This window comes from Oxyura jamaicensis, chromosome 4 (genome assembly GCF_011077185.1).
Source record: "Oxyura jamaicensis isolate SHBP4307 breed ruddy duck chromosome 4, BPBGC_Ojam_1.0, whole genome shotgun sequence".
NCBI lineage: Eukaryota > Metazoa > Chordata > Aves > Anseriformes > Anatidae > Oxyura > Oxyura jamaicensis.
In genome coordinates, this window is record NC_048896.1 from 84,037,038 (window position 1) to 84,049,729 (window position 12,692).

General features: G+C 37.0%; 1 protein-coding gene across 7 annotated transcripts in view; it reads right to left on the bottom strand.

Annotated features, from left to right (window-relative positions):
- PPP2R2C (protein phosphatase 2 regulatory subunit Bgamma) overlaps positions 1–12,692 on the bottom strand; it is a 189,756-nt gene that overhangs the window by 19,776 nt on the left and 157,288 nt on the right. For all 7 annotated transcript variants that reach the window (XM_035323769.1, XM_035323771.1, XM_035323773.1 and 4 more), the window contains one exon: positions 10,061–10,225. In XM_035323769.1, coding sequence (XP_035179660.1) covers positions 10,061–10,225 — 165 coding nt within the window. The remainder of the gene's footprint in view (positions 1–10,060; positions 10,226–12,692) is intronic.

Below are 12,692 nucleotides of genomic sequence, written 5' to 3' on the forward strand. Positions count from 1 at the left end.
CCCCAAGGTCCATGAGGGGTGAATGCATGCTTTGAAATCCCATTTCAATGGTCTGGAGAGACAGCAGGTATCGCTGATACTGCCTTCCTCTTCAGCTTCACTAGCTACATTTTGCTGCAGTACAATATTCCAATTTCTCAAATACATACTTGTGGCAGATGAAGGAGGGATATCAAACTGCTAGCAACACAGGAAAGTGATAAATCAAACAGCATCACCGCGCACACTCTGCTGAAGAGCAGTGGGTAGATTGTAGCTAAATGATATTTTAGGAGCCAACCAGCCATCACCCCAGCAATAGCCAAAGTGTAACTTCAGCCTCAGAAAATGCAAAAGCTCATGCTCTCATAAAAGGTTTTTCTCCGTGATTTGTTGGTCCCTCTTCCAAAGGTGCACATTTTTTATGGAGTCATTGGGATCTCCAGACTGCAGTACCACTGAAAATTACTAATCTGTTTGCTGGCCTGAGCTTTAATCGTCACAGGGTATAAATTCTGGCATATGTGAACTTTAAAAAATAATAATGCTAAAAATGGCTCATGTGGTGGGTGCAGTGTCATGATCCAAAATAGCACACACAATCCTGTATTCCTCCCAAAACCATCTCAACAAAGAATATGCACACTCCTTTACTTTATGTTGGAGGACCTTGACTAATGCCTCGACCTAATTTTCAACACTTTTCTCACTTCCCCTTTTCCTCTTACCTTCTTTCTTTTGCCTGGTTGAAATAAAACCATGAGCTCCTCACAATGCTGCTGCAAAGCAGATGGCTCCCAAATTCAAATGTGAATAATGTTTTTCAAAGCACAAAGAAGAAAGATCTATTTAAAGGGAAAGCAATAACAGTATCTGAGATAATATGGGGTAGGAGTTAGAAAAGCTATCTATCTAATATAATGGAAGTTTATCTGGAGCTACTTTTTATTTTCTACATGAATTTGTAAGTGTATAATGGACTGATGGGATAAAAGAAATGTCAACTGTATTCAGTTAAACAAATCTTCCAACGCTTTTAAAGGGGAGAAATGCAGAGTACAAGGTTGGGCAAAAAAAAATGTTATCAAGGCCTGAGCACTCGATGATAACTGAAAGGGTTTACTGTGAAATATCAGTAAACAAAACAAAGAGAGAAAGAGAGCTTGCAAGGGAGAAGACCATGATAATGCTGCGTACTCCTTAAGGCACAAAGATACGAACCTTGAAAATTTCTGTTACTGCCAGCCAAAAGCAGAACTATAGATAAAAACAACTTCTTTTCTTTTACAAAGCCAAATAGATTTTAAAAAAAAACTAAAGATGAATCATGCTTACATATACTTCAGAACATGTGATTATCTGAAAGGAAAGAAAAAACCTGAAGATAGAAGCTTAGCAGCTCCAGAGCTGATAAGAAATTCCATCACTCATAGGATAAAATTGTAAGTGGCCTTAAAAAGCCATTCCCTATAACAGAAAAACAACTACTTTCTTTCTATTTAAGAACAAGGATAAACTTTCAGGAGTTTATTTTTTTATTTTTTTATTTTTTTGAGGATACTATTAGTATTCAAAAACACCTGGATGAAAAAAGTGAGACTGGACAACTGACTCCTCACTGCTGACTGCTTCTCCCGTTAAAAAAGCTGATTGCAGTGACTGTATTTTCCCACATACGGTCGGTGCCCACCCCTATAAGAGCCATTACTTAAATTTAAGGACCCAGAAATCTCGCAACATGAAATAACAACTCTCCCTCTCCCTCCAAAGACAGCTATAGGATGTAGAACATTCTCCAGCTCCTGTTCAAGGGCCACACAAATTGGTGTAGACAGTTTGGGGAACAGCAGAAAAAAGGTAGTGGGACTTGCGAGGGGGCAGTGGACTGTAGAGGCCAGAGCCAGGGAAGATGCTGGAACAATAAGAGAGGGAACAATTTTCTTTGTCCAAGCATGCAACGGCCTGCAGTTGGGCTGAATTAAGGACTTGTTATAGATAACAGCTACAACACAGTAGGTGTATTTCAAATGGACACACGTACTGGTGGTGGATAAGGTATTCTCTCAGTGGGCTTGAAGTTTCATAAGCACAGAAAAGAGCTGCAGTCCCAGGTTGAACAATTTATCACCTAAATTAAGTCTTTCCTGCATTCAGATCCCCAATTAAAATGGCTGCAATACCTAACTGAAATGTAATGGCAACAGGTTCTCAGAAATGAAGGAATTCTGCCCCTCTGGACAGATTGGCCACAGCAGCTTGCAAGAGGGACAAGAAGCAATATACTGTTTTGAGAGCTGATAAACACTTTTAAACATTCTTACTTTCTGGACTACATGGTTATGCTTATGAAATGTCTCCCATAAAATATGATTCTAAGCTGAAAACCTTACTAAAAACTCAACTATAATACATTCAGATGGCAAATTAGCACTGTTCCGCAGGACAGCTGTGATTTGCCCCACAAATTCATAATTTAATTTCATAAAGCTTAGTATACAAAACCTAAGCTAAATTTCATGAAATTTAAATAAAACTACTAACACGTTCATTCAACTCCACAAAACTTTATGCTATTTTCTACTTCTTAGTATTTTCCAACACAGAAAGCATTTTTCTTTTCTTTTCTTTTTTTTTTTTTTTTTCTTTTTTTTTTTTGGTGCCATTTAGATTCAAGATGTGATCATATCCTGAGATATTTGTAGCTCTGGTCTTATCTCTAAAGTGGTAGGGGACTGAAGAAGATGCAATAAAAGGCAATAACAATGACCAAAAGCATCAAATAACTCCCATGCAGGGAATGGCTAAATAGACTGGGACTCCTCAGCCTAGGAAAGAGTGCTCTGAGAGGTCTGTAATTGTGGCACAGGGAGGATGAATAGGGAAGGACAGCTCCTGTTGTATACTGTCTCTTCCAGTCAACAACTAAGGGGTCACCAAGGGAAACAAGGAAGGGGCAGGTACAGAACAGGCAGGAGCAGACCACACTATACCTAATTAAGTTAGGAAAGATTTACTGATAGATATTGGGAATGGTAAAAATTATACACAGGTTCAAAAGTAAATGCACAAATTCAAGGAAAAAAAATGCATTTGAGCTCTGCTAAATGCAAATAAGTTTACTCTTGCTAGAGACCCTGAAACCCAAGTTTCCAACTGCAAACTGCAAATGGTAAAGCTTATATATTTGCTCTAGTCTTACAGTTTTTGTTACATTTCAGAGCCAGGGTACAGCGCTGGAAGGAACTCTGATCCATCCAGGTACAGTCATTTTACACAGTTTAAAATCTACATTTGGATTTCATATTAAAGAGTTCCTGAGCTCATTATGAGTGAATCAAGATCAGGTGCAAGGCTCCCTTTGAAATTCATGGTCTCTTTATGCCTTCTTAGTTTCACTGTTTATGATAATAGTTTGATTTACCTTTATTATTTACTTTATCTTTCACTACCTCTGAGTCTTTTATTGTCTGGCATTAAGCCAATCCACTCATATATTCACCTCCTTCAGAAACTCTCCTTCAAGATCAGGGTATATTACCAGTGTGAAAATCTTGCCTTTGTGTTCTACGAGGATTAATACAGACATGCGCGTATGGGAATTTTTTTGTCCACCTTCATAAGCAGCTTATAATACATTTAAATGATTAGACATGAAGTATAAATAACTAACCACAATTACTTAACATTTCACATTATTATAGCCTGATCACTCTGTATTTGCTCATCCCATTTTAAACTGAAAAAGTCATCTGTTTTTATTACTTCAATTTTCTATGTCTTTTCATGAAATTTTGAGAGCACCTGTTTGCTTACACATCATTTTCCTTCTCTGAGTGAGGGTAAGTTTTGGAGCTATCCATACACTTCAAGACCAAAATTCCACCTACCACAAAGCATTCCTTTATCTGATGACCCCTTATTAAAACTGGGCTTCTCATCAGTACCTCTAGAGAGTCTGACTTTTAAAAGTGGAGCCCCAGATCAATATTTAAGAATCTGTTTTACCATCTGTGGCGAGTTGCTGCAGCTTGTCACAAACCACAAGGGACAGTGCTGAAGGGCAAAGCCAGATCAATAGCTAAGGATCAGTGGGTGGGAGCTTCACTGTGGAGCTGCTTCTATTAATACAACTTTGCCAGTGAGTTTGTTAATAAAGAGAAATGGTGCTAAGGAGAGCAAGGAAGTGCAAAAATGCAAGGCTAATCTGGAGGATCAAGCTTCTTTAAACCTCAGTCTCACAAAGACTAATGTGCATGTTTAATGCCACATGTTGTGAGCAATGCCATGGAAGGTAATGGGACATGAAACTACTCCTGTACAGCCAGATTCATGCATAAGTCTTTCCAATCTTGATACATAAGGTTAGCAATAAATGTTATCTTTCCCCAGTGAAACAGGATTTTGAAAGAATAATGTGAGTTTCAAGAGACATTAAAAAGCAGTATTTGTTGCTATTAAAAAAAATAAGCAAGCAAGACAGGAATTTTAATAGTCTGAATAATTAAAGCAATTTTACAGCAATTATTTGCTTTATCTGTGTGTGGTTGGGGGAGAGGGGTTAATGAAACACCTCTTCAATCATAAATCATTTACCATTGCTTCAGGCTTTTCTCTTTCTTCTTACTATTTGATAGCTAGAAGCAGATAAATCAGTCTTTTCTTTACTCTGATTTAATTTTAACGTATCTTGCACAACAATATTATATCTGCTATATAGACATAATTATATTTCAGTAGAAGCATTTTCTAATTTTCATTAGCCATGTTATGAATGTCTTTATTATACATTCACATAAAATGAGCAGAATGGAAACCCTGGAGAATGGAAACTCATGCTAAAGACAATCTTCTACCACGTTTCAATGAGATTCCTGAACAAAGAAGGATCCTGTCCAGGATCTAGTTTAGTATGTGTGGGATTGGAAAAACAGATCTTTACAACAGTCATAGTTACAAAATTATCAGGATACAGGCATGTTTTTTCATTGTGGATATAAAACCAGCAATAAATATATGCCTTTGTAGTGCATCCTTAAAAAGTAAATCTAGAATTAAGATAAGGAGAATAAACTTTTATTAAAGCATGTGGTCAAATCATTAGGGAAGCTCAGATAAGTTCCACTCCTATCACATGAAACCTTGCAGATTTTGCCTGAAGTGGACATTACTTTGACAGGGACTTCTCAATGCACAAAGGGAAAATGCTGGCTGTCTCTCTCTCAGATAACTTGACATGAAACCAGATGCAGAAAGAAAAAGCGAATTTCCAATGTAAAGCTCACATAAAAGAAAAACAAGTTGTCTCTCTTCCAGTCATACAATAAGCATCATTCATTTGGAAAGGTCAATATTAATTAGCAAATCCAGCAGGGATACTCTGTCACAGGCTTTTTAGTGCATCTGGTTGTTCTCTGTTGCAAATGAAAGATAATCCATATTCACTCAGAGGTCTGAAAGCTGTCTTGTCTCTGTAATTGCAATCTCCCTTAAAAGGTTAGTAAATATCATTAATGTAACTTTTAAAATTCAACACGTTCAAGTATGTTTTCTTTGATTTCTGTTTTGGTTGCTGCCACAGTTCTGAATTCTTAAACTTACAATCAAAGATAATCTCTGTAGTGGGTTTATATGGCAAGGTACGTGGAACAAATAATAATAATTCAGTTAATGGCCAGACCAACAGAATAGTGGTATTTATCCTAGTGGAAGGGCTGGCATTTCTTTCATGCCTGCATTTCATTTAAAAATGTGGTAAAGGGCTCTCATGGAAAGGAGAGGGTTCCACCACATATCTGGGTCCCAAACCAAACTGCAGATTCAACCTGTGCTGCTCTGAAGACAAGTCTGTATGTTTTAGATATTGATTATCCATTCTATGGAAGTGGGGAAAGCACAAGCTCCAATGCTTTGCACCTTTCAGGAAGAGTCCAGAGAAGAGGGCTATTAGGATTGCCTATCATCTCTAAGTGCTTCTCTGCTCAAAATAATGTGAAGGACAGTCTCAAAGTTTGTATTTTAAAGACCACCATGGCACACAAAACAATAAAAATGAAAATGCAGCTCCTTCTTCCTTGAAATACTTTGGTGTAAATTTTGCACATGGTAACGGATAATTAGAAATAGGGTTTTGTTTTGTTTTTAGTCTTCAAAGATATATTAAGAAATGAACACTAACAAAAAAAAGCTTAAAGCAACATATGACATTTAAGTAGATTACATCTACTGCAGTATGCAACAACTGTAAGATATTAAGGCTATTAGACAGAATATCATTAAGAGTTATACTTGAGTGACTTAAATTTGCATTTTGCATAAATACAAAATTTCCATTTTCCACTTAATTCTGAGTTTAGTAATTCTGATGAACTTCTGAAAAAGCTCTTCATTCCTTTTTGACTTCACATGCTTAAGCTCAGTTTTCTTTCACTGGCTGCTATATTAGTTGATTTGCTGAAACAGCAGTATTTACCTATCGAGTCTACAAGCTGTTTGGAAGAATGATATTATCTCCATGTGTGATCAAAATCAAATTAGAAATTATTTGTTAGTCAGTTGTGCTTTAAATCGCTGTAACTATTCTTCAGTCAGGAGAGTCTTACTGCACCTAAACTTACTGCAAATCCTTAGCTTGTTTTCCTTGTTAGCTGAATTCCTCAAATTAGGGACTGAGTGGGTAGTTCCTCTGTTTCTTGGATGTTTCTAGCTAACTGCTCTAACAGTGATATTTTTTTAGCTGTTAGCTTCCCTTGTTTTGCTACTCTCAGAGAGTCCCAGTATACTTTCTTTCTGCATTGTGCTGCCACATATTGCCTGAATTATATTCAAAGACAACCTTATTATTCCATGTTATTTAGATTAAAATTTTAATATTAATTTAAATATTAATATTTTCCTATAATATTTAAATAATTCCCTATTTCTTGCTGCTGGAGTCTGACTTTCATATCTATTTTAAATCTTTACCTATAACTCTGTGGATTGCAAGAACACTTTCTTCCTTATTCCCATCCCTCTAATAGTCTAAATAAGCAGGGACATGCATCTTTTTTCTCCTCCTGTCCAGAATATTTTGATGGGATTATCTCCCACTACTTGCCAAGTCTGATAATAACATGGAGCACTATTATGTATGTATCTCTCCTACAGTTACAGATTGGGGCTTCATGGATATCCATTTGCAATGGCCACATTTATTTTGCTTCTGATTGCTCACCCAGAATTGCATGATCTATTAAAGAGGTGTTATAAGAAACAGTTCCAGGTAGTCTATTAGAAAAACAACACATTCTATCACACCTTATCGGTATCTCAGTGACCATTTAAAACTCAGCTGCTGACCTGATATTATTTCAGTGCCTTATGGATGGCACTGAAATTGTGGTTTGAGACAGTTTTTCTAAGGGACAGAGGTCCCCCATCAAAACTCATCACACAAATTGGCAGCTTGTTAATAAATCTCAGCATAGGCACCAAGGATAAGCAGATATGGAGGAAGTCTCTTGTCTCTTCCATGTCAAAGCCATGAAAGATTAATAAGGGAAACCTTGTAATGTTGCTGTCACTAATGCAGAACAGAGAGATTTCACCACTTGAGTTTAGCAAACCAGAAATCTTCAAGAACACTGTAATTTATTAACATCCCGTGTCAGTGACTTACACTACAGATATTAAGTATGTGATTTATTTATACAGTATAACACAGTACTTATTCATGGCACACTCTAGACTTGTAGAAATGGAAGGGCCCTTCCTCCAAAAGCTGCAACAGTTTTTAGCCAGACCACAGAGATTTGGATAACAAAGGGCCTGGAAAAAGAGTAAAACCAGAATTTCACAACATATGCTCAGCATCTTTTAATAAGTTTTACATTGAACCATTTTTCTGTAAAATACAAGTATCTATTGCAATCTCAGAGCAGCATCTAATCACCATGATATGAGACTGAGTGAAGAAAGCAGGGTTCCATTGCAGAATGTGAGGGTTTATAGTGACTCTAGTTGTACTTACTTTGTTTGAAAAGTCATGTCAGTCATGAGGAAAGGTGTGAAGACAAGCTGAGCTAGGAGAGTAGGGTACTGATCATGCATGTGCACCATGCAGAAAGCACTGGTAAAGAGGATCCAGATGCACTGAGAAGGGACTAGAGAGATGATCGTGCAAATATTTGATTTCCCAGATTGCTCGTTTCTAAATATGTATCTTCTTAGGTTGCTACAGACTTTACATAATTAGTTTTGCATGCCACTGAGAGCTATACTGAAACCACTCCAATCAGCAGTACATGAGCCTACTCCTTGTAACGCTTTGGAAGCTCTACCATTAGCTTCTCAATTTTGTACTGCAGATGCTCTACACACTCGGCTTCTCAATGAGCTTGACTTGAGTTCAGTGTAGCAATGCTACATTAAATGGCTATTTTCTAACTCATAGATCTGGAAAATAGGGTTTAATCAATGACCATTAGACCTCACGCTCCCTTCTGGGATAAAATGCCTTCCTTCATCCACGGTTACTGTATTGTTGTTCTAATAGGTTATGATTGGCATTTGGCACTGAGGTACAGGGGCAAGTAGGCCATATTAGCAGGAAGAAATAAATGTACTAAGGGACAAAACAATTAAGAGGGAAAGGATAACTCACAACAATGCACCAGATCACATTGTGCTTGCATTTCACTTTATGGTATTGAATTCTCCCTACAAGTATAAGGGGATAGAGGTAACAAACGTAAAACACTTGTCTGCTTAGGAAATTGTCCTGAAAGCTTATTTTCTATAATTGAAGATCTTATCCTAAGAGGCTCGGAGCATATACAATTCTTCTTGCAGCCAAAAGGTCTAATCATAAGCTCTTTAATACATCTGCTTCAGTTTAAAAAAAGAGCTTTTGTGCAACATGTATGTCACACTTAAATCTTCAAACATTTTCTTTCCCCTCTCCTAATAGTAAGACCCACCTGTCTCAAAAGGTTCACGCAGGTACTGATTTCTACAAAAAAAAAAAAAAAAAACACCTCTAAGGTGCTTGAATTTCTCCTGAATTTCCTTCCCAATGATTGAACACTTCCGAAGACACTAAAGACCCACTTCTGTGAGATGGAAGTGTCCTAGAAGCCCCAGTCCTGAAGGTGGCTAAAGCAGAGCCACCACACCTCATTAGGTTCTTAGCTTGTCATAGGAAACAGCCACATGACACAATGTGTTTGCTGTTTTTCACTCTTAGAAGAGCAGGAATAAGCAGATTGTTTGCAGAAGGCAAAATGCCTGGGCTTGCCATAGTACTGGTGTGATAATCTATATTCTGTCAAAGAGCTACAAAGAGCTCATAGCAAGATGTTACAAACACACATTTTCCTTCATCCCTTACTTTAAGAACAAAGACAGCCTCACATTGTACTTCCTTGTTCTTACACAGGCTTCAAATGCAAACTGTCATGAACTGGCGGCTCCGTCTCAGTCATACAGGACACATAAAATCACATTAGGGCAGATGACATCTTCTATGACAACACAATACTGTGGGTTGTTTTGTTTGTTGTTTGTTTTGAGTTGCTCATTATTACTTACTGCATTAATTATTTTCTCTGTATCTATACAAACACATTATTGAAAAAGCATCACAGAATCACAGAAGTCTTGAGGATGGAAAGGACCTCTGGAGGTCATCTGGTCCAACATTTTTGAATCCAGAAAATGGAGAGTTTGAATGACAATTTTCTTGGTACAGAATTTAGAAAAGCAGCTGTGTATTCAAACCAGTAGGCTCACCTACTTAAACACACCCCTCTCCCAAATAATTTGATAGGAATCGTCCATCTTTTGCTAAACAGTTGTGGATTCTTCAATAATGCCTTCAATAAGAATCAAAAGCGTGACCAGTCACAGACACAACACTAATCAATCTCATAGATAATACTTGTATGGATGAGAAGATTTTTCTCCATTTTTTTTAATGCTGTTTTCTTTTCAACTGTGCCTGCAATTAAGAAGCTAACACATTGGGGTATTCATACATCTCCAAGCCGTTCATGAACAATGAGATTTCAATGACACCTGGAGCTAAATATAAGGAAGGACTTACGCTTGGAATGTTTGTCACAGAGGGCTGATGCCCGCATGTCGCAGAGTCTCAAGGAGCCTTTGCTGCTGCTGTAGACAAAGAGATTGCAGTGATGGGGATGAAACTCCGAGGCTGTAATCACTTCCGTCAGGTCCTCCATGTTGGCTGGCTTTATATCTACAATGTCTGAACGGAAGTTTCATTAAGGAAAATGGAGTTGTCTGCGGGCTAACTATGACTTTTACCACCTTGTTGAAGGAAGCATGGCTATCTAAAAAGCGCCCATAAATTTAATACTCTTAGATGAAGATATACACATCTGTTTGCTCCATCTAGATGAAACTTGAAGAACCCCTATTCAACAACAGTTTTAGAGCAGATGTCATTAGTGGGTCAACATTTGCCTATACCGTGCACACAGGGACGTCCAAGAAATAGTATTTCAGTATTTCAGATTTGGAATTCTCACTTTCATTAAACTAAAAGAGAGTAAGTAGCCAAGTCTCCTGTATTTGCTATTGACCTTACTGCTCTAGCCCAGATAATACTTATTGATAGGGAACAATGTTTAGCTCTGAGCTGCTCACTCTAGTAAAGATGCACTGCATTTTACAATCATGCAACTTAGGCTAAATATATGTGTGACTTAAGTTAAAAGTCTCAAAAAAACATACATTTTTTCAAAGGCAGATGTGGACAGAAACAAGCACTTACACAAATACTTTTGGGTGATTATCTACTAGCATAATATACTTTCTTAAAAAATACAAATTTAACTGCAACATAAGATTGTGCACAGTACTGATTTTGCTACTCACCTTTGAACACTTGCAGAAGATTTATCTGAAATGGCTTTCTTCTTTTTTTCATGTAAAAGATGCTCACTACTGACATCAATATGAATTTTTGTGACTGAGAAGTGTACATATGAATCATTTAAATGGACATAATCTGGAACAAGAATACATTGAAGATGTAGTTTTCCAAGCACAGACCTGTCAGGTGGATCACCAAATATTTTCCACCTGAAGTACAACTCGCATAAGACCTCTCCAACACGTACATATCTACACACACGTTACCTGCTTTGGTGAGCTTAAAACCCAGGGAAGAACTAGCAAGCATGTATTTGGAGGAGAAGGCCAGCCTGTGGAAGATTGCTGATAAAAAAAAGAATGAATGAGTCCCATGAGGCAGCTGTAAGAAAGCAGCAGGTGTAGAGGCAATAAAATGAAAGGAGGATGTATATGTAAAGCAGTATATTTAAATAAGATTGTACATTTTCATATGGCCTTCAGCAATCTACTGTAGATAAGCCATCCAAATGTTAACAAATCCTTCGAACACGAAGAGTAACATTACCCTATTTTACTGATGAGGCACAGAGAGGCAAAAAATTATTTGCATAAGACCACATGGGAAATGCATGACAGAACAAACCCAGATCTACCGAATCCCACTTCAGTGCCCTAAACACAAATCATCTCAGTGCCTGGATTCCCCAAACATAAAATTTGAATCAGCTGACGTTCAAAATTTAAACATCTCAGAGGGTAAGATGAATGAGAAAAGCTGTTTTACTGATGGCAAGAGAAACCACATATCATGATACTAATCTGGTTTCTGCTCCCACTGTTCCCACTACCCAATGGAAGACCTTTAATTGATTTCTGTGGGAACAGGGTACGATCTATCACCAACGTTATGCTCTATACTTCGATCTTTCTCAAACATGCAGATTTAGAGACACTACAGTTAAGTTAAACAAAACAATACAAAAGATCCATAGATAATTACTTTGATGATGTTGCATAGACAAATACATCACACTGGTTTTGTTTGTTTGTTTTTACACCAAGTGCTTTGAAAAGGAAAATATCAGCAAAACTATGAATACCTTGTGACATTTAATAACAGCTGGGAATTAATTAATATTTCACTTCAACTGCAGTCCCGCTTACTTGCACTATCACTTTTGCATCCATCTCCAAGAATCTATCGTGATTAATATTAGTGCAACAAATATTAAAATGTAGCTACATTAATTTAGCTCCTCTTATAAAACATCACTAAATAATCTTGAAAATTAACAGGAAAAAATAACCTTTATTTGGTTATTGGTATTTGTTGAACCTGTCTCAAGAAATATATTTAAGTAAAAGCAATTGCTTTCAGTGATTGAATTGCTTTCAGGAGTTCAGAGAAATTATAGTAACTCAATACAAGAATTTCACCTCTCAGCAGAGAGATGAATAATTGCTGAGTGATGAGAAAGATATAAAATATAAATAGAGTATGTGAAACAGTCATGGTAAGTATCATTTTTCTGGATGCTGAAGACAATATCGATGAATTTCCCTTTGTTGTATGAAATTAATAACCCTATGCTGAATAATGAAATTAAGTATTCCATTCTCCTGCCAGAAAAGCATAAAATACTTGAAACAGACTGCATTTCCAGATGTGATCTAAATCTCCACTGAGAAAGAACCTCATCGCCTAGTGAAGATCATACAGCAAATGTACCACAGAAAACTCATTGTTTCATTATATTTAGAAAAAAATAAAACAGTAACACTTATACCAAAGAAAACAATCAAAGGACTAGAGAGCTGGGGAAGAGACTTACTCCAGATACATTTGTAATAAGAGA